Source organism: Anopheles moucheti, chromosome 3 (genome assembly GCF_943734755.1).
Source record: "Anopheles moucheti chromosome 3, idAnoMoucSN_F20_07, whole genome shotgun sequence".
NCBI classification, from domain to species: Eukaryota; Metazoa; Arthropoda; class Insecta; order Diptera; family Culicidae; genus Anopheles; species Anopheles moucheti.
This window is the reverse complement of record NC_069141.1, coordinates 61,104,188-61,124,935: the sequence shown is the minus strand read 5'-3', so window position 1 is coordinate 61,124,935 and position 20,748 is coordinate 61,104,188. Positions and strand designations below refer to the sequence as shown.

The following is a 20,748-nucleotide window of genomic DNA, read 5'->3' as shown; positions in this document are numbered from 1 at the left end:
GCTGTGCAACTGCAACTTTCTTTCCGTCCGGCTCGGATGTCTCACCGAGGAGTGTGGATGGGTCGAAGAAAACCCCCAACATTATCCATCGAAAACGTTCATTAACCTTTGCGAATAAAACGCCCGTGGTGGGGATTGAAATTGGGCAACTGTTGATGTCGAAAATAATTGCGCAATATGAAGGTTTTATCTTGCTCGCAATAGCCAACAACTGTGGGAAGATGCTTTGTTTACATTGGATTGATTTTCCACAAATGTCACCAGTTCAGTGGGACCGGTATTATCGATTTAGTAGCATTCACCTGCATTTCAGTTGTAACTTCATTTTGTTTACATTGGCCCTTGTACGTTTGAAGAGTTTGTTTACTGTAGTATTAACTTCTATTCACTACCCTTACCTTGATTTTACTGGGGTCCGCTAATCCAAGTACACACTGGAAAACTATTCTGCTGCTTGCACCATTCAAACTCGTCTAGATGGTTCGAGTGGTGTTTGCTTTCGGATGCTATTCGCACGATTTCGTTTTTCTTTTCACTTCAAGACCGAAACTCACTACGCACCACAAATCACACACTTCAAATCTCCCACGCTACCAAATCACAACGATTTTTATCGCTATCATGCCGCTAATTAATCGGCAAAACACGTCGTCGTCTGCTTATGCGATTATGGGGGCTGCAAATATGTTTGACAAACACAAGAAGTGATTGATAATTTTTCGCTGTACGTACGGGCTGGTCACATTGTGCGCGAGTGTGCGTTCGATATGCTTATGATTGAGCGAGTGTGTGCGGGCGTGTGTACGGTCGCACGTCAAACACAGGGTACCACGCATAGTTTATTTCTTCACTTCTCTGCACCCATTGTTTGTGTGTGTGCGCAGTTTTGTTGTTTCTCTTTGTTTCCGGTGTTCGTAGGAGAGTCGCTCACACTGGGCCGAAATCGGAGCAACACCCCGGTCAAAACTATTGTCAACACACAACTTGTATTCAACTTGCTGTTCCAGCTTGTCAGTGATCGTAGCAATTAAATAAAAAAAAAAACCTGTATACGTTCCCCGTGACGTTTCGATCGAACGCTGGTACCATAAAAATAACATTCCATTGGCCCGTGGGAATCACAGTCGATCGATCTTTGTACGCAAATTATCACCGAGTGTTTTGGGACGAATTTGCGACAAAAAAAACGTTACTAAACAATGATCAACGATCCGGAATAGGTGAATCTAGCATCCAGACGTGTGCACAGGTGTATCGCTTTGGTGGCGGAGGTTCCGAATATCCATAGCGAAGTGCTCCCATAATGGCATTCCTCTGTCCCGTACGCATTCGTCGCGGGAAAAAGAAGAAACGTAAGTATGTTTTGAGCACTGTGTGATGCTGGACACCCCCCGGGGGGATGAGTTGCATCTGAATGCCATCGTAACCCGTTACGGGATGATCGTCACTTTTCGGTGATTTGTTGCGAATGGTTTTGAGTGTGTGGTTTAATTGCTATTGGTGTATTTCTATTTTATATGCTGCCATATTTGAACGAACGCAGCGATCGGAAGCGATATCGATAAGGATCTATCGAGCAGTTTAGGGCTGAACCATGGCATGGGCCGGATCACCGGATCGGCCAGCATCGAAACGCTCGTACGGGTTGGAATCGAGAAGGAGCACGGTCTCAGCCCGGACAGCAAGATGGTTGTGCTGCATGACTTTACTCCCTGCGTGGACGACGAGTTGGAAGTGAAACGGGGCCAAATAGTGAACATATTATATCGCGAAAATGACTGGGTGTACGTGATCGGTCAGGACACACGGCAGGAAGGCTTTATACCGCACTCGTACTGTGCACCGTTCAACACACAGTTAGCCGATCTCGCGATCAAGAAGAAGCTACCGCGCGATATCGCCACAATGGGTGCACCGGGCAGCGGAGGTGGAGGTCCAGGAACGACCGGAGTCGGACTGGTGGGTGGTGGTGGTATAGGGAACGGCGTTGGACTAACGGCTGCCGATCTAACCGACGGAATGCCCGACATCAGCATGGACGTGCTGGACGACAGCACTGGTCCGGGGCTGCTTACGAACGCGCTGAAGCACTCGCAGGCGAGTCTCAGCTCTGAGCCCGACTTCTTGCCATTTGCTAAAGATCCAAGCGGTCGGTACATTGTACTGTACACGTTTATCGCTCGCGACGAGAATGATGTGTCGGTCGAGCGAGGAGAGTTTGTAACCGTGCTGAACCGTGAGGATCCCGAATGGTTTTGGATCGTGCGAAGCGACGGTCAGGAGGGTTTCATTCCATCCGGTTTCGTCTACCCGGCGGAGAACATACTACAGGGTCATGCCGGCAAACAGCAGCAGCAACAGCAGCAACAGGGAGGTGGCGGTGTAAATAGTATGGGATCTATTGGGAACGATATGAATAGCCTGCAGGCGATGAATGGTGGAAATATGTCCGTGGGTGGTCAACATCAACAACAGCAGGCTCAGCATCAGCAGCAGGCGCAGCAACAGCAGCACCAGCAACAACCTGGCATTGGATCGGACGATCTACGGTACCACGGCACGGAGTTAGTAATGCTCTACGATTATAAGGTGAGAACTCCCTGGACAACAATACGAATAGAATCAAATTCTTAAACCCATTATCCCACCTTTATTAATAATTTTCTCCAAGACCTGATTAATTTGAATATGTACACCCTTTCTATTACTTTTAGGCACAAGCTCCAGATGATCTAAGTGTACGAAGAGGTGACTGGATCTATGCGGACCTCAACAACCAAACCGTCGACGGATGGTTATGGGCTTACGCACCGAAAACCCGCAAATATGGTTTCATTCCCAAAGCATACGCCCGTCCGCCTGCCATGACGAGTCTGTAGAAGAGTACAGCGAATCTCGTTTCAATTCCCATAATGGTTAGTTTTTAAATTATTTACTTTAACCACAACAGTAGCAACAGTATCTAACGTATTCGTAAGTTAACCTTCGTTCGAAGCGACTCTTTCTTCTTCCATATGGATATTCATAGCAACATGTATTGGAGAGTAGTGCAAGCAATGTCCACCAGTAGATAAGTTTTTTTAGTTGTTTTACTCGCTCTCGTAAAAATGGATCGTTTTGATTCGTGGCAACAATGCATTCCCTTATAGCGATGGTCTATATTGTAATACCCTTTTACGTGAACGTTTGTTTTTGTGTTTTTTATACATTCGCTCTAGCTCAAGTCTATTAACTTTATTCGTATTAATGTATTTTTATACAATAAAATGAACGAAAAAGAACATGGGAACACCACTCCCACTCTTCATTCAAACTGCGTGGTTTATGATTCTTGCGACTCTTTTAAGCTTTCTGCCATTGCTGTTCGCTTTTGCTTCAGCTCATCGTACCGTTTGCGCACGGTTTGGATGTCCTCTTTCGTCACCGTCACCGGTACCTGGCACTCGGTCTGCTCCTTGCGGATAAATTCCAGCGTCTTCAGCTTCTTTTCCAGAAAGTCTAACTGCTCCGATTCCAGCTGCTTGCGGTACTCTTCCAGACGAGTCTCTTTGATCTGTTCGCAGTGGATGTTGGTCAGTTTGCGTAACGAATCTTTACGGGTGATCCAGTGGAAATGCCTGAGAAATGTTCAAAAATTGCTCTATTGCGCCGTTCGTTCATGACACACGATGTATTCTGTACTTACGTAGGGTATGGTTTGTAAACAAGATCTAGTTTTTCCAACATGTACTCGAATCGACGATAATCCCAGCGCCGTAGATAACGCAGGTACCGCTTGCGCTTGTCAATCAGTTCCTTTAGTTGTACCTTTACCACCGACTGACGCGGGAACTGTTCCATGAACTCTTGCAAGCTGCGTATCCTTGCCGTCATAAGGCCCACTGTAAGAAGGTAGAAGTAGCTGCATGTAACATTCAACCCCTTTTCAAATTGAACGGCAACTCACGTTTTGCCTCCATGGAACCATAATCGAGATCGTGTCGGTAAACTTTTCGCACCATGGCATCTTTAAAATTTGCTACCATCTCCCGGCGCCGATTGTGCTCCAAGGTGAACAGGTTCCGAACATGCTCGTTTGCCGACTCCAGCTCCTTCGACTCGCGGTAATCCTTCATCAGTTCGGTGCCGGCAAATTTTGGCAGTGACTGCAAATCACCCGACTTTTCCGGCTTGTAGCACGGGATCTTCTCCGGCCGGACCCATTTGATTTTCAGATCCGATTTCAATGCGTACGTGCGGACAATTTGATTTACGGTGGGTGTGACGGATTTTAGTTTTGCCAGCGCGTTCATGATGTAGACTGGTTATTATTGTTACGAAAGAACACACCACAGCTCCTTCACTCGAGGTATTTTTTATCTTTTCTTGTTTACGTTTTGTATGTCACTGGAACAGAGGGTTTAGGAATGTGGGTTGGCTGTGGTCCGGTGTATTTTTGACAGAGATTCGCATCGGTAGCAAATCGATGTTTTTTTAAGTTTTTGTACAAAATTGAATATTTGTAGCATTGCAGCAGATTTTTATAAGAATAAAAAATTAATTTTATTCTCTCAGTTTGGAATCGGCCATTTACCAAATGATTGGTGTGCTGCCATCTAGACGTCAGTTTGTGAAGCACAAGTATTTTGCAGGGTTCGATTATGGAACAACTTACAATGAAATTGTGAGGCGAAATCTTGCTAATATAGCGACACACGCTATATTATATAATGTGTATATATAATTCACACGATACACGTAAACACGTTTGTCATAAATCAAGCAGAAACGTTATAATACTTTCTCAAAAAGGTTTAAATTTTGATAACGCCAATTGGGAATGCTATGAAGCTCCTGATGATATTAATTGCTTATCAGTTATCAGAAAAAACGTAAATTTTTATCATACTCAAAGAATTAGCACATAGATTAAACTAAGAACTAACTCAAACGATCGACAATCGGATTGATTGCACCTTGACCAAACCTACGTGACTCTCATCCTAAGATGAACGGTCATCTGTTTACTTTCTGTTGCGGATGTGCTTGAAAAAATGATAGGCTGTTGGGATTCCCCTTGCCGATATCACACTGTTTCAGTACACATCAAAGATCAGCTGAAAGCAGAAGTGATATCATAGCAAAGTGCGTAAGCACATTCCAGAACATTTAAATGCCATAGAGGATAATAAAAAAAACATTATGAACTGAATGTAGAACGAGTTCTTACGCATCCGGAAGCGATCTTAAAGTCATTTGTTTTGGTTGTTTGCGAAAAGAAGCAAAACAGGTTGTTCTCCGTAGATCTTTTCTTAATTACAAGGGATGAAATACGCAAAAGCTATAAAAAAAACAGCTTAAGCTGATAGTAAACCAGACGGTGGACGAGTGGCAGCGAGATACAGGAGGATAGAGAATCATAATTTATAATAAATCCATTTTGTTACGGAATGATCATGCTTCATCAGCTAGCTATTGTTTGGCTTTGGTAGATAGCAAACACACAATGTTTCTGTTTCGAGGATCACACATAAAAAATAAACTAAAAATAGTCTAAAATACACTTGTCCGTGGTATTGTCTTTGATTCGTCGGGACCAAACTAACCAACCATACAATCTTCATTCCCAACACACTATCCGGGATATAAATATAAGTAAAGAAGAAATGAAATGGAAAGTAAATAAAAACTAGAAGTGAAAACTGCACCATGACATTGAAGTATCGTATGTCTTGTCCCTTCCATCGCGACTGTACAATTATGCTCCACATATTCGAATCCCTTCACTGGAGATCCTTCAGGTTTGGACTGTACAGGTCAACCCTGCGTATCGAGCATATCACCAAAACAAAACAGAGCAAATGGTGTACGATAGTCGGGGCTTTTTTTACACTCACAACTACTGCCATCGTGAAACCTTTCACGTAAGCACAATGTCACGGAGTTCCGTTGGTGGGTATAGGAAGTTTGATTGATCTACCCAAAGCGGTAGACCTTGTACTTTAGCTGGAGCGACTATTGGCACTTTTGGGAGGTAAGTTCCGCTGTGGTTCGAAGGATTTGGTTACATTTGTAAGCGCCCAACGCGCCGACCAACGAGGGAAGATGTCGAGTGTTTCGTGCGAAGGTCAAGATCATTATTTTCTCTGCTGTAGCCATGTATCTGTGGGTCGAGCTGCGAGGTTCTGTCCCTCTGTACAAAAGATAGACAAATGGGAATGCTATAATGAAAGAAGTTGTTGGGGAATACGGAGATTATCTCTTTATCTTTTTTTTTCTTTCATTGATTTCCTTGTTTCTTGGTCGATCTGTCCTGTCTCGACAACTGTAAAAGTGTGATGGCGCAGATGCGCATCATACATCTTCAGCTCTGTTACTCTGAGTGGGTTGACAAGATCGTCTCTAGAAACAGTTATCCATGTAGAAACCGATCGAGCTTCACCCGTCTCGTTTGCATGTTTCACAACACACAGCCTCCGTTTCGTTTCCACACATGACCGGTCAACGACCAGGCAAAAAAGCGGCTCTTCTCAAGGATATTATGCTCTTCCTGCTGCGATCGGAAAACTTTAACCATACATAAAACAAAACAGAACACACACACACGATGGTCAGACGATCATCAAGATACGTAAAACTTGAACTTGAACGTGCGACCATAACACCCAACTACTCACATCCTAGTGTGTCTCTTGGACAACTCCACACCCCGAATAGACGGTGTGACTCAATCACCTTGCAGTGGCACAGGTCCCACCACGGTGCGATCATACAATATCGTCCATGCCGGCCGGGCAGCAAAAACATAACCCCACCACTCCCGTAACACGCCTGTTCTCCCTCGCTCCTCCCTCTTCCTGTTCGAGGAGCATCGTTACGAGTTGTTTGTTTTCGTGGTCAGGAAAAACCCTAGCGGATGGTCCGTCTCCAGGAGGAGGGATGCTGTACCAACACCGAATGGCTCGTGGTCAGATCAGACGCAGCATAAAAACCATTATTTGACTATCGATTTAAAGCAGTTGTACGGACGCGTTCGGACGGTACACACATCGATTCGGAACGTATCACTGAGCCCAGCAGGTGGCCGTTAAGCTCTCGCTACTTAGTGTCACTACAGTGTTGGTTGACTGGTTGTGAAATTGTGTGACCAGCAAAGCGTTTCTCGTTCAGGATGAAACTGTTCGTAGTGTTGTTTGCCCTGTTGGCGGTCGCCCTTGCAGCACCGGCGGCACAGTTTGGCTTCGGATATCCCGGCCTGGGAGGAGGTATTATAGCGGGAATGTTTGGGTGTTTGCCGCTAGAGGGCGCAGTGCAAACAAGTGTAGTGTAGTTGTTGTATTGTAGTGATGCAGTCAGCGTATTGTACTGTTGCTTATTTCGGAGATGAAATAACAGTGTGAAAGCTGTAATCCTTACGCTAACAGTAGCTTTTAAGCAGTTTAATATAAGTAGTGTTTGCAGTAGTGAAAAATAAGCTTTTTTATTTTATTTTTCTTTACCTGGCTGTTGCTCCTGTTTGCTTCGGACGTGTCTTCACTTCTCTTTTATTGCTTTACCAACTGATTGGATGGTGGAACGTGTGTGTGCATGTAAAATTGTTTAAATTTCCTTCAAAAGCTAAAGCATATCGAAAAGGTAGTTTTTCCCCCCAAAAAAAAATGTCCTTACTCTTCAAAAGCAATGCAAAATGTGTGCTTATGATTACTTGTTATTTTTTTATTCATTTCTTAATTATGTTGCTGAAACCGAACGATGTGTTTGGCTGTGATGCACCGTCCATAAACATTTGGTTCATAACAACATCCCTCCACACGCTACCGCCCTTTATTTCATCAATCGATCGTTGTTGCCCAATCTCCCGCATCTCCGATCGTTGTCTCCATACGGGCCAAACGTAATTGATACATCTGGCCCTTTGCGGCTTATCTGACCTTCCTGCTGCACCTTTCCCACAAACACACGCCTGAATATTCAATCACACACAAACGCAACAAACAGCATTACGTAGAGGTATGATGGTGTTTTCACGTTGATTTCAATTCTTTCAAACCTTCTAGTTAAGGATACGCGGTACGATCGAGCAGTTTAAAGTTAGTGAAATATTACATCTTCATAGAATGCATTACTTCAAGCAAAAGGTTTTTTTGCAGACTAATTTAATTGTTTGTCTTGCTTGTTCTGTAATTCTTCTTAAATATTTCTTATCTTCCAGACCAAAGTAAAGAACAGAATTGAAAGAGCAAATTACTTAACCTCCTTCTTATCTTCGTCAGGTAGCATCTCTCTTCTCGTTGATGTTTACTCATCAACTGTAGATTTGTTTTGCCGATTTTTTTTAAGGAAGTTGAGCTAAAATACCACGCGTTGAATAAATTTGAAAAATCCCCGAAAATTCTGAATATTTCACACGACGCTGTGCAAAGAGATCGATGATCGGGCCGGGGAAACAAACATAGAATCCATCCAGTCGATGCCACCTGTTGCCGAGTTGGGGAGGGTATGAAGAAGTTACAATCGTGTGCCAAGCCTCTTTGGCCATTCAAGTTTTGATTGAGTTGCTAGTCCATTTTGACATCTTTAGTGGTGTCGTTTGACATCGATTGTACGCACTGTGGAGAGATTCTGTTTGCGAATCCATTGAAAGAGCGGATTTGCAAACAGATATGCGTCGGAGACGACGACCTGTACTCAACAAGGTCGTTTTTTGAGGCAACGAATACGTTTCGATTCGTTCTACCGAGTCGCGAGTCCGTTGTTTACTTTGTGATTCTGTTTGAAAAGCTAAAACGGAGTTTATTGGTTTTTATTGCTTATTCAGATAGAATAATAATAATACGATCTATTTAAAAAATGATTAAATCATGGTTAAAAATTATTAAAACAAGTCATTAAACAACCACAAAATATATAATAAAGTAGAGATTACATACCATCAGGCTCTATAAGCTCATTCTAGGAAAAAAAAAGCGTGATGAAGATCGTACTGCGTCGTAAAATTCCTTCCGCTACTGACCACCCTTCCTTGTCCTTTCTTTCTAATTGTTTGCCGCCAGTAGTTTGCTACTAATCCTTCCGGTTTACGGTCGGTTCTTTTAGGCTTTATTCCAGTAGCGGTTCCGGTTCCGGTAGCGGTAGCTCCGATCGGTGTTGCACCGGTCGGTGTGCTATCCCCAGTTGGATACGTAGCGCCAGGTAATGGAGTTGGGTTCATCGTCTTGAAATAGCTGAAGTCTAAAAAGGAAACTTCTTAAAAAATACGATTCGATATGGGGGTTTGACATTCTAACAAATGTTTAGGGTAAAAAACTCTTTATTAATCTTTCCGTTTGCATTTTATCTGTTTCGTTTTAATTCCGTTCCCAATCACGAAATGTCTCTACGGCATTATATTTTAACGAACAAGGATATCATCATCGTCCGCATTACCATCGACCATACCCAGAACCCTATTATGGCGGTCACCACGGCGGCCCGGTAGGTGGTGGCGGTTTCTCTGGCAGCCAGGCCAACGCACAGTCAGCATCGTTCAACATCGGACTCGGTGGCATTTCGGGCTCGTTCAGTAACTCGAACGCCAACTCATTCGGCGGCGGCCATGGCGGTGGTTTCGGTGGATCGGGTGCACAGGCTTCTGCCCAGTCTGGCTCGTTCGGTGGTGGCCTAGGTGGATTTGGTGGCTCAGCGTCCAGTGCCCAAGCATCGGCCAACTCGTTCGGTGGAGGCGGCGGTGGTTTGTTCCCGTAAGTAATGGAATAAGAGTTGCGAGCCTGTTCGCTAAAGTTTAGTAAATGATCATCTCCGTTTGCTTTCTAGATTCTTCTAAATGAACACGGAGACTGTTAATATGCGGTGACACAAACTGCTGAAGCAAAATGACAAATGCCACTCATTAATACCGCCAACACATTGCCATCGGATCGACATGTTTGTTACGCTGAATCCATATTCGTGTTGTAAGCTATTTTTATGTTTATTTATGAATAAAATATCGAACAAAGCCCTAAACCATGATTCCCAACATGTTCGCGTCGTGGTAGAAAAGAAATGCACGAAACAGACCTATTGCGTTACGCCCTTCGAATGTAGGCCAAGCGGGTTCGCTTCAGTCAAAAGACTTCAACGACGCGGGCGGTATGATAGGCAACGAACCTTTTATGACTTTTAGCCGTAGCTCAATACTATCATCGTTTGGTGTATGGGAGCAACATCCAGTTCAATGTCAGTTGTTGTGAATTGGTATGTCCTTCGATTGTCGCTTGTGTGAAAAAGTGGAATTGGCGGTTGGGAAAGTATTGCTACTCGTGCCTATTATCAATCAGACATGTTCTTCCTTTTATTGATTTTTATTTTTTTTATCATATAATTCATGTTGTAGATATTTTTAGTAACTGCTTAAAAAAGGAATATTGTAAGACTAGTTTTTAAATGTAAGCATAGGTTGGGGTGAAAGTGGTGATTAACAATTTGAAACCATCCAACGAAATCCGATATGGTTTATCCACGGTTAGCACATCTCGTGAAAAATGATTCGTTGACAAAAAAGAGAAGCATTTTTATTTTACCATTTAATATGAATATAAAAGACCCTTTCTATATGGAAATAAAATATCCCTTTTCTATATGGAAATCAAATTATAAACCCTATACTCCATTATTTCGATTCAAAATTAAAGTCAGCTTGATATCTGCTTGGTTTAAGGGTAATATAATTTGACACCCTCACGACGACCTCAGGAGTTTAAAGCTAAGGCACTAACACACTGGAATTTCTACTGGTAGCTACTTTGAAACTAATTTTCGTTCAATCAATCTATGAGTGCCATTAATTTGTTCAATCAAGAAAAAATCTAATATGAGGTTGATAGTTCCTGAATAAATTTAAACAGGTGTGTCTATTACATTGATTTTGTTAGTCTCTACATCTTCGGATCATTCAGTACCTTTACAAGTTGTTTTAAGTGTGTGCTTAAAATGTATGTTCTGTATTTCAAATGTTAAACGAGACTGCATCGTGCTTGTTTCGATCGAGCAAAATTGCGTTGCAAACCTCTACTGAAACGAAAGACTTCAATGCCTCTACTGAGCATAGTAGGCGACGAACCTTTTATTTGTGTTCTTGCTTTATTTTGTGCCTTTAGTAAAACAGCTGCGAATAAATGTTGTGCAACATAGCAAACCATTTCATTCAAGGTTTACACTATCAAATGCCCAAGATGATCTATTGCCCCTATTGCAAATACATGGGACGCTCAAGTTCACACCTAGACAGAAGGTCATTATCATCAACACGCGTGTTAACTGTTTGAAAGAGAGCAAACGAAAGCTTCGCCACGTCACGAAGATTGTTGCTGCAAAGTATAAGATAAGCTCACTATCGTTTAAATTATCTTGCAACATTTAATTTTAATAGTACAGAATCTATTTCTCATCTATTTCTGAATGTGTCTAAAGCAATGTTTTTGAGGCGATCCTATGATGCATTAGTAGCGGCGCCGGTCTTTATCACACCAGAGCCGATCAAAAAACCTATCCGGACCAATCTCTCGTACGCAAGACCGACTAGGAAAGTAAAAAATGACTAGACCTCTTAAGGTTGTTGTGCTGACTGTTCAGAGCGAAAAAAATGCTCAAATTCATTACACTGTTACTGTCACTATCAGTATCGTCATCCTAAAACTCCGAAACCTTGGCTTAAACCGTTCGTAAAACTCCGCAATCCTCTTGCAATACCATCTAAAAGACCTGTAAGGATATTGTTCGAATGTTGTGGAATTGTTGGTTTTATGTTTCTTTCTTTGCCACGGGAGGACACCATACAACACCGAATGAACTGGACACGTGACCCGTTACAACACGTATTACAAACTATATATTTTACACGTAAAACTCAACACGTTACAATATTCATGCTCCCGCAACGCTCATCGCTCATAGCGTGCCCGAACCGAAGTGTCGACCGCGCGCGCCCGTGCGGTGACCTCTCGTTAGCACCGGTGGATTACACTTACACCATCGACCGCTGACCATTACTTGTCAGCGGAGAGTTACCGTGTCGGATCCACCGATGCGTTATAGGGTGGTCCATAACAGTTGGAATTGTGGAAATTGCAGATATGCACCGCTGTGTGTATCCTGGCCAATACTTACTCGAGCTTGATGACGTGGGACGTGTTGTTGCAAACGACATGCTATTATAATAGTTCCTCTGCTGGTAGGGAGTGTAAGGCTGGTAGTATGGTTGTTGTTGAACTGGTTGATAATACTGTTGCTGTTGCACGGGTTGTTGCGCTGCAAGTTGTGGCTGCTGGTAGACGCGTGGCTGTATTTGCGGCTGTACAGCTGCCGTTTGTTGTTGGTACGCCTGTAAAAGCTGTCTGTATTGTGCTAGCTCACGTTCGTACTGCGACTGAGCTTGCTGGTACGAGTTGGTCAATTGAAGCCGTTGTAATTGATTTGGTGCAACTTGTTGTACTTGCTGTGCCAGTGCGAAGCGGTTTATTTGAGGTTGTTGAAATTGTTGTTGTTGTTGAGGTTGAACAGTCGATATTCCCAAATTTGCGTTCGATGAGGTACTGATGCTCGAAGCTAAATATTGAAATAATTTTACATTAGTTTGGTGTAGTGACAAACAACCAACTCAAAACAGCTTTGTTTTTCCTGGACTGTGCAAGATATCCGAACTAACAGAGTATACAACCAATAATAATGTTTCGTTTACTCATTATCTTCTGCTGTACTAATCATTTTTAGACAATTAATCATTTTCTTCTTTTGAATGTGTTTCGTTGCGATACCACGACTTCAGGAAGTCTGTGAATGCCATTTTTTTGCTTTTTTACCGTCGGAAACGTCCGAGTACCGGTTTTGTTGTATGAATACGCGCGCCACTACCATGAAATCATCGGGCCATACAATCCAAACTCCTGTCTCGTACTTACCAGAGGTGCTACTGACTTCTATTTTTCCCACCCGACCAGACGATTGTTCACTCAGCACGTACTTGGAAGAGTTAGGCTGTTCAAACCCTTATAATATAACAAAAAAATGGAACGGTCAACAACAATTGCTTGATGCTAAACTCACTTCTTATCAGTCGTTTTGTTACCTTGTGACTGTGGGGCACAACTATTTCTTCCGAACAGAACGCTAAACCCTAACGCGATGATTCCAACGTTAAGCTGCTTCATCGTGCTGTTGGAAGTGAATCTTGCGCTTGCAGAGATTGAACGCTACTAACACTATCCGTGCCGCATCCGTACGAAATTCTTCCACAGTTGGTAAGATTAGTATCCTGATGCTTCAGAAACATAAACCGGTTTGAACTTTTAAATATGTTCGCCCCAATCGGTAAGCAGTTTTTGGCGACCGTTTCAATGATAAACCATGCGGTCAAATATCTTTTGGCAACATTTGCATTTTCCGGAAATCTAGTTCATATTCTTGGAAACGGTAAGCGAATGCCCAAAGAACAGGATTGGATCAATTTGAAATTAGCGACTATTGTATTTGGCGCATTAAAGAAAATTTATTTTAACTTAAATGATTATGCTCAGATCAAAACATTGAACTATTGCTGTGAGAAAAATTCTACTTATTTTTATGTGATTTTCCATGCGATTCGTTCAGGATCACAAACATTGCATGAATTCCTCATAAGAAAGATCTAAAAATAGATTTAAAATCCGGCAATATCATTAGCAATCAAATTGCCGAGAGACTCCAATAAAAGAAATCAGCTGTGTAACTTTTCACTTGAGCGGATATGCTATGATTCGTTGGTGGAGACGCCGGGAACCATGATCCCCGAGATATCCCAGATATTTGCATACGGTAATTTGAATCGATAGTCTCGAATAATGGTACATAACTGGCCCAAACAGATAATACGGAAGGGATCATCGAACATATTTCAAACAACTGTAAGGATGTGAAAAAAAACCGTTTTTATGTACATTTTATTTAAAAATACTCTCAAATGGTTGTGAATCGGAATGTTGTACAATTTCTAATGTCAACTAATCAACTAAGCGCAACACAACTATTCTACCCAATCTCAGAGGAAGTTGTTTCCGTAGCTTTGGAACCTTTTTGAAAACTTGAACGCGTTCGCGTTCCTTTTGAAATGCTTGCTGCTGGACGAGCGGCAAACGACGCTGCTCCTGCTCTGAAAGCTGTTGCAGTGCATTCGTGTTATCAAGTGCCTGTGGGTGATATATCCAATTATGCTGTTGAGATGCAGCGCCTCTTAACTGCTGCGATTGCAGTTGTGAATTTTGAATTTGAAAATTGTTTTGCTGCTGAGTAAACAAACCCTGCTGGTTTCGTGCCCCGTTTAGGAGTGCTTGCTGGTGCGCTAGCTCCCGTTGCTTTTCCCTCGCTACCATTTCGTTTCTAATCCGCTCCTGATGGCTTAAACCGTCCGGAAAACGTCGTCGACGATTCTGCTCGCGTCTCTTTTTCTCTAGATAAGACTTTCTTTCCTGCTCAGCGACCGCATCGAGGAATGCTTGCTGACGTAACCTTTCCTGCTGAGCTTGTTGCTCCTGCCTTTTGCGCTGATCGATCAAACTTTGGCTCTCCTGTAACTGTTGCTGAAAAGCGTTCTGTGCTAACATTGCTTGCTGCTGCGCTTGATTTTCTATGAACCTTTGCTGCTGCATTTGTTGCTGTCGAAAGCTTTCCTGTTGAGCTTGTTGTTGACGAATGTTTTGCTGTTGAGCTTTCTGATTAAGTGCTGCAACATTCGTTTGTTGGTTGCCTCTTCGTTGGTGCACTATCGGGCGAGCTACTAGCTTCGGTGGTGGACGACGGACTTCTCGAAGAAGTACAATTTTTGGATGTTTCTTCACGGTAAATACAACGGTTCGTCCCTTCGTGCTACCAATCGTTCCGTCTCTTCTTGATTCAATTGTCGAAGGTGGTGCATTTAAGGTGGATTGCACTGTAAGAGGAGCTGTCAAATTTTCATTCGATGAAAGAAGATCAACAGAGGGGGTAACAGATTAGTGATGAATACCCACCAACATTGGAATTAATTGCTCTCCCAGTCGCACCTCCATGACTTGATTCTCCAACACCAATCCGTGATTGGACGGTTTTTGCGAGCGGCCCTAAAAGTATAATTTTTAAATAACTTTTAAAACCGCCAACTACACGTTCAGCTGTTTAACAGTGAACAAAATAATAATCACCATTTTCTCCACCAACACAGTTAATTCCATTAAGGAAAGAAATAATCACAACCAAGTAGCAAACCACTGTTATCCGCGTGTAGCCCATTGTACGAAACGTTTAGCGCACAATTCGATCACCAGCTGTTCACCCGCAGAAAGTCTGCTCCAAACTGAATCTCCAAAACGGATCGGTGCACTTTCTACCCATCTTCAAAACATTCCGGGAGCGGTGATACTGTTTCGTACCGTCATAAACAAACCGGTCCATCTATGCAAAATGTGGAATCTTACGCAGGGAATGTTGTGATAGGAAATGCGTTAGCAAACGTACACTTCAATCTGGGAACTAGCCTTTGATATAGATGATACGCCATGGCCACGACGATCGCATGTCGGATTAGCATATCGAGAGTGAGTTTTAACATTTTTGGCACCAGATCAGCACCTGTTAAAATTAATTAATTCGTGAAAGTTTTCTATTTATGCCGCACTATTTCCGTAGCCTACAATTATGCTACATACCGTTTGTTATATGATGCAGCCTTTTATATAATCGTGAGACACTCGCCAAAAACTAAAAGAGAAATTCACAATACATAACAGATCTTTAACTTATTGTTTGGTAGTAGATTATTTTAAAGATTAGTGTATTGTTTTAAAGTGTAATAAATCCGCTTAATTTATGATAATGCATTAAAAATTGCGTAAAGAATATCTGACAACCATATGTGGTGTGAATCATAATTATTCTCATAAGGATCATTAACATAAGGATCTTCAATTACGACGAGTGTTTTTTTGGCATGGAAAATATTCTGTCATAATCATAAAGGCGAATATTCATCATCTAATCAATCACACAAACCCCTTCTCATACGGATGTTGGAATGTTCAAAATACATTTGCATATGTTAGTACAGTGCATTGAATTTTAGTATACATTTCAGTATGTCCAAACATTTATTTTTGTAGAGAAGTTTCCTCAGAACGTAGCATGATCGGTTGACAGTCAGCATTCTAGCGCGTATCTCAACATCAATGTAGGTTCTGACTTTTGACCTAAGGTAGGTGAAGTTTTGGACGACGTTGAAAGTGAGCTCACCGATTGTCTGTATGTTTTATATTAATCGAAAATCCAATTCACTTACTCTATTTCTATTCCTACGTTCCCAAAAATCATGTCTTGGGGTGATTGGTAGATAAAAATTGTAGAGTTGCATATCTCCAGGCGTATATTATATTTTAAATATAAACAAACACAGATAAATTATAGATTTCATTTGGATTAGATAATTTCATTTCGTCAATGTACACGAATATTTTGGATTAAATATCCTTATTTTAGTAAAGTTTCATAGATCAAATGGTTTAACAAATATACATTACGATATGGGGAACTTTCATGTGAAGCAATCATTAAATAATAGTGGTATACATTTAGGCGTAATGAATAAATATTTTTGTATTAAACATTAATTGAAACAACCAGCCCTGACCGTTTAGGGGAAGAAAAACCAAATCCTGCTTTTAGAATTCAAATTTTAAAACAATACTACATATTTCCAAATGAAACACATTGCATCGCTTTCATTATGTAAAACATACATTTATTGGGCCAGTCACATGCACGTGTTCCGTTTCGAAGAAACGATGAACAGCTAGGAATAAATTAAACCAACATTGACACAGTTACGCCGGTTTCGTCAGGAGTACGTAGTCTTAATATTTCGTCCGCAGCTTGGCTGGGCGGTTGTTCCGTTGCTGCAGCTGCTGCTGTTGTAAGACAACCGCACGCCGACGTTCCTCAGGTACCGATGCAGGACTTCCGTAGGCTGTAGCGTGGCTGGTGGCCGATCCACCCTTACCCGTGCTGTAACTGTTAGCGATTGCGATGGCACCACCGTTGGTGCTTCCGAACGTTACCGGGAACATGGGACCGGCGGAACCACCACTGGGACGACTCCCATTGCCTCGGCGCGTACCGAAGCTTACCTCCTCGTCCTCTTGATCATCCTCCGCGGATGCCGAATCCAACTGAACGGAAACCTTTTTCTTACGCTTATCCGTCACAATGGACGGCCCGAGTGGCACTGTAGTCGGTATATCCTCCAGCGGTTCCTCATTGTCAAGCGGGAAATCAAGCTCACTTCCACTGTTCGATTCCTGGTCCAACTGTCCGCCGTCGTCGTTCAGTGGAATTTCGTTTTCTGGCAGCGCCTCAGCTGGGTATGCATCAGCAAACGATTGCACCGATGGGTATGCAACCACGGCAGGATCTGCGGGTCGGCAGTCGGCTGTTAATGGTAAGGGCAGCGAAAGAAACGGGCGAACATCTAGCATCCATCCGTACACGGCCGCAACTAGTTGCGAAATGGTTTCCGAACTCAATGCTTACCCTTGAGAATCTGTGTACCGGTGGCGATGTTGTCTCCCGAGGCGAAAGCGGTCACGCCGCTCGCTGATGACCGGCGCTGATAGTTACGCAGCCGCTGGTTCTGGAACATCGCGTGTTGATACATGGCGCTCTGCTGCAGCTGAGGGTAAGTTATCATGGGGAACGCATTTCGGTAGTACATGAACGCTGCAGGGAGTGTGTGCAAATAACGAAGAAGAGGGAGTCAAAAAGGTGAGCTTTCAGTAAAACAAAAACACACTAACAACGCACCATTCTGTGGATAAGGATATGGGTAGGCTACACTAAGCCCAACCGCGCACAGCAACGCCAACACTACGGTCGAATAGAACATCTCGCCTAAATGTATGCACCACGCTTCACACGCTTTTTTCCACCGTCAACGTCACTACTTCACCGGCATGCAAAAAAGGGATCGATCGGTTAAAAAACACGTTGTTTTAGGGGGTTGTTGTTCCCTGTTTCGTTTCGCCAACGGTTCTCGGGCAACAGTGACACTGGTGTGGCAAAAATCTCGTGGCCACCGAACTGATCTCCCAACACCGACTGATAACCATCACGCCCGGGATCAACGCCTTTTATACGCGGCCAGGTATGGCCAGGTTCTTTAACTGTCCTCGTTGGTATGCAGCCCATGGGTATGGGTATTATTGCTTTGCACGTTCCCGATCTTCCCTCGTGCCCGTACTACCGCCGACATCCGAAGATGCCGTCCGTCTAGTGCGTCTTCATTTCGTATGTACGGCTATTGATTTTATTAGATTTTAGAATAAATTTAAAAGCACGGAGCTGCCCCTAAAGTTTGTTGCAGTGTCGTAATGAGACGGTGGGAGCACTGAAGAAGATGAACCGAGAAGAATGATTATATGGTGCAGATGATCTTCGAATGGTTTGGTTATTGCAATAAATACCAAACAGAAGTCACTTTTAGCTCACTACTGTTGCAGTTCATTGCATCAACTCGAGACACCTCTTCAAAGTACACTCCTCTCATCCCATTCGTTGTCCCTTGGCTGGTCCGATAGACGACTTCAAAGACTTCATTGTGCATGAATGTCTCGTCGTCCACCAATATCGATATGATGAAGATATTTCGTTGAATTCGACCGCACCAGACACCAGACCGACCCGTCAGGCAAATTGGACATGCGAAAAGGATGTCAATCACTTCGTGACATCTGTCGATCGGACCATCTGTCCCGCACGGATCTCGGGATCGATTGTTCGATCAATGCTTAGCCTGCCGATTCCGGATACGCATTCCACCAACCGAACGGGGGCATTGTATGATAATTTTGGCTAAATTTGACTCACTGCAGCATGGGGCACGCTTCGGAGTACGCCACGGTGTGGAGAGATGGTCGCGGTATTACGCCTAGAAGTGTCACGTGCGCCTTCTGGGTGCACACTGAAGCTGTCAGCATTAACTTAATTGCTTCATTGAAATAAGATTCATGGAGTGATGGTAATAAAACATAAATAAAAAGCGTAAATTATACGCTTAACGCTCTCGGAGCTTGTGCGTTAGCAGTGGTTTGGAGTTGAGAGTGACTACACACCACACAGTACAGCACCGGTGGGAAAATAAGAGTAAAAAGAGGATACACGAATGATCAGCTGGGTGCTTGATCCGGTTGTATAAATTTCAATCCATGGGATCGTAAAATTTTAACAACAATTTACGCGATTTTATTACATTTTGCAGCTATTATTGCTTATACCGAATGCTCAACGTGGAACGTTTATGTGGCTGCTGAGCTGCTGCTGAGGAGCTGCGGTGCAAAACGATCAAACGTTGCCGCACAGTACGGAAGAAGGTGCAGAATACAGAACAGGCGTGTCCTGTGAGTTAGTGAGTTTTGGCCGTTGACAGTTCGCGAAAACGATCAATGGCGTGGAAAGAGATGTTCGGTCTGGCATGCGTACCGCAAATGTGACCGTATTCTTGAGTGCGGTTCAACGCGCGGGTTTGAATGATGGGCCTGGGAGCTAAATCATGGGAAACAGTTGTTACCTATGATCATAAATCTGTAACTTTAGCTCCGGTCGTTTGCTATTTGCATTCCGCGCAGGAAACAAAGTGTCTGGACGTGAGATTCGAGATCATGTACAGTTAGAGGATCTAAAGCAATGATAGAATCTCTTGATCAACTTACACTTTATGATTGAAAGGGCGTTAAACATTACAGTTCAAAGTCCCTTCAGTCGTAAGATATAAAGAAAGACTTGCACAAAGCCAGTCTAGAAGCGACAACAATTATAAATGATCAAGTATTGCAAGAACCGGATTTAGACAAGTGATTGATACAGAACGAGTCATTTAGTAATTGACTATGGTTATTTCTATAGTTATAAGTGCATATATTTGTACTAGCAAATACTGTCAATTATTTGTGGTCATCAATCTTGTCTTCGATGCACACGCCTAAAGGTATGCAATCTAGGTCTTCTATGGAGGGTATTAGCTTATGAGACTCCAATTGAGACAAGATACTAAAAGGTCCTAATTACATGCCATTATTAAACTAAAATACACTGTTATTAATAATAGTCCATCAAATTAATAATTATGTCGCTGGATGTAAGTCCTTTTTTGCTATTTATTAAATGCTACAACTATAAATTCCCATCATAAAAAATTCAATGCATGGGGTCATGGGAAAATATAATAAAAATAGAACACAAAGCTTCGAAACTAAATCATGGCAACTCTAGGCATCCCAATCTAGAACGTGTGAACAAGCCCAAATTCGGCATATGTCCCTAGTGGTCAATTTATATGGATCGCGGCAACCGATCGCGTCCAACCCCGATGCAGATTTGCACATGTCATCATTGGTTTCCTTTTTTTTCGGGGTTAGTTTATATTTCGGGTCATCTTTTTCTTTGTCGCAAAAACAAAAACATCATAAAACATATCGGTAATGATTGGGCGTGGCAATTGCTACAAATTCATATGAATTTTAAAGCCAAAAGAATATTGCTACTTCGTTAACGCAGGGTTTCCCACAGCGCCAATTCAAATGTTTCCATCCTGGAGTTGCTCAGATAATGCATATATCAATACGCCGTCACGCGGTGGGTAAAGCCAATAAAAATGGTCTGCTGATTGATGAATGTCAACGAATAAATTATGCTGTGCAGCAGGGAGACGGCGTGAACCGGTCAGCCGTAAGGCAACAC

The 20,748-nt window shown here is 42.8% G+C and overlaps 5 protein-coding genes and 1 pseudogene across 6 annotated transcripts in view; 2 read left to right on the top strand and 4 right to left on the bottom strand.

The window, feature by feature from the left end:
• LOC128305422 (protein FAM13A) overlaps nucleotides 1-576 on the bottom strand; it is a 34,675-nt gene extending 34,099 nt beyond the window's left edge. The window contains exon 1 of the mRNA XM_053042856.1: nucleotides 399-576. The gene's annotated coding sequence lies outside the window, so the exon portion shown is untranslated. The remainder of the gene's footprint in view (nucleotides 1-398) is intronic.
• Nucleotides 577-1,055: 479 nt separating this feature from the next.
• LOC128301511 (SH3 domain-containing protein Dlish) lies at nucleotides 1,056-3,055 on the top strand. 2 transcript variants are annotated; one of them, XM_053038038.1, is made up of 5 exons: nucleotides 1,056-1,356; nucleotides 1,554-1,897; nucleotides 1,991-2,382; nucleotides 2,491-2,589; nucleotides 2,715-3,055. In XM_053038038.1, the coding sequence occupies exons 1-5, from the start codon at nucleotides 1,304-1,306 to the stop codon at nucleotides 2,877-2,879; spliced, it is 1,053 nt and encodes a 350-aa protein (XP_052893998.1). In that variant the 5' UTR covers nucleotides 1,056-1,303; the 3' UTR covers nucleotides 2,880-3,055. The 2 variants fall into 2 exon arrangements, with proteins under 2 accessions (XP_052893998.1, XP_052893997.1); XM_053038037.1 differs by having other exon boundaries at nucleotides 1,056-1,352; nucleotides 1,544-2,589.
• A 129-nt stretch (nucleotides 3,056-3,184) lies between these two features.
• On the bottom strand, nucleotides 3,185-4,374 carry LOC128301512 (28S ribosomal protein S15, mitochondrial). The gene is made up of 3 exons (XM_053038039.1): nucleotides 3,947-4,374; nucleotides 3,686-3,881; nucleotides 3,185-3,617 (listed from the first exon to the last, which is right to left on the bottom strand). Exons 1-3 carry the CDS (start codon nucleotides 4,290-4,292, stop codon nucleotides 3,323-3,325), a joined length of 837 nt encoding a protein of 278 aa, XP_052893999.1. The 5' UTR covers nucleotides 4,293-4,374; the 3' UTR covers nucleotides 3,185-3,322.
• Nucleotides 4,375-6,136: 1,762 nt separating this feature from the next.
• On the top strand, nucleotides 6,137-9,919 carry LOC128302882 (spidroin-1-like; annotated as a pseudogene).
• A 1,725-nt stretch (nucleotides 9,920-11,644) lies between these two features.
• On the bottom strand, nucleotides 11,645-14,639 carry LOC128302881 (bromodomain-containing protein DDB_G0280777-like). The gene is made up of 4 exons (XM_053039727.1): nucleotides 14,291-14,639; nucleotides 12,918-13,004; nucleotides 12,127-12,564; nucleotides 11,645-11,721 (listed from the first exon to the last, which is right to left on the bottom strand). Exons 1-4 carry the CDS (start codon nucleotides 14,637-14,639, stop codon nucleotides 11,645-11,647), a joined length of 951 nt encoding a protein of 316 aa, XP_052895687.1.
• Nucleotides 14,640-16,871: 2,232 nt separating this feature from the next.
• On the bottom strand, nucleotides 16,872-17,899 carry LOC128304488 (uncharacterized). Its single transcript, XM_053041682.1, has 3 exons — nucleotides 17,818-17,899; nucleotides 17,548-17,733; nucleotides 16,872-17,446 (listed from the first exon to the last, which is right to left on the bottom strand). The coding sequence occupies exons 1-3, from the start codon at nucleotides 17,897-17,899 to the stop codon at nucleotides 16,872-16,874; spliced, it is 843 nt and encodes a 280-aa protein (XP_052897642.1).
• Nucleotides 17,900-20,748: the final 2,849 nt, after the last annotated feature.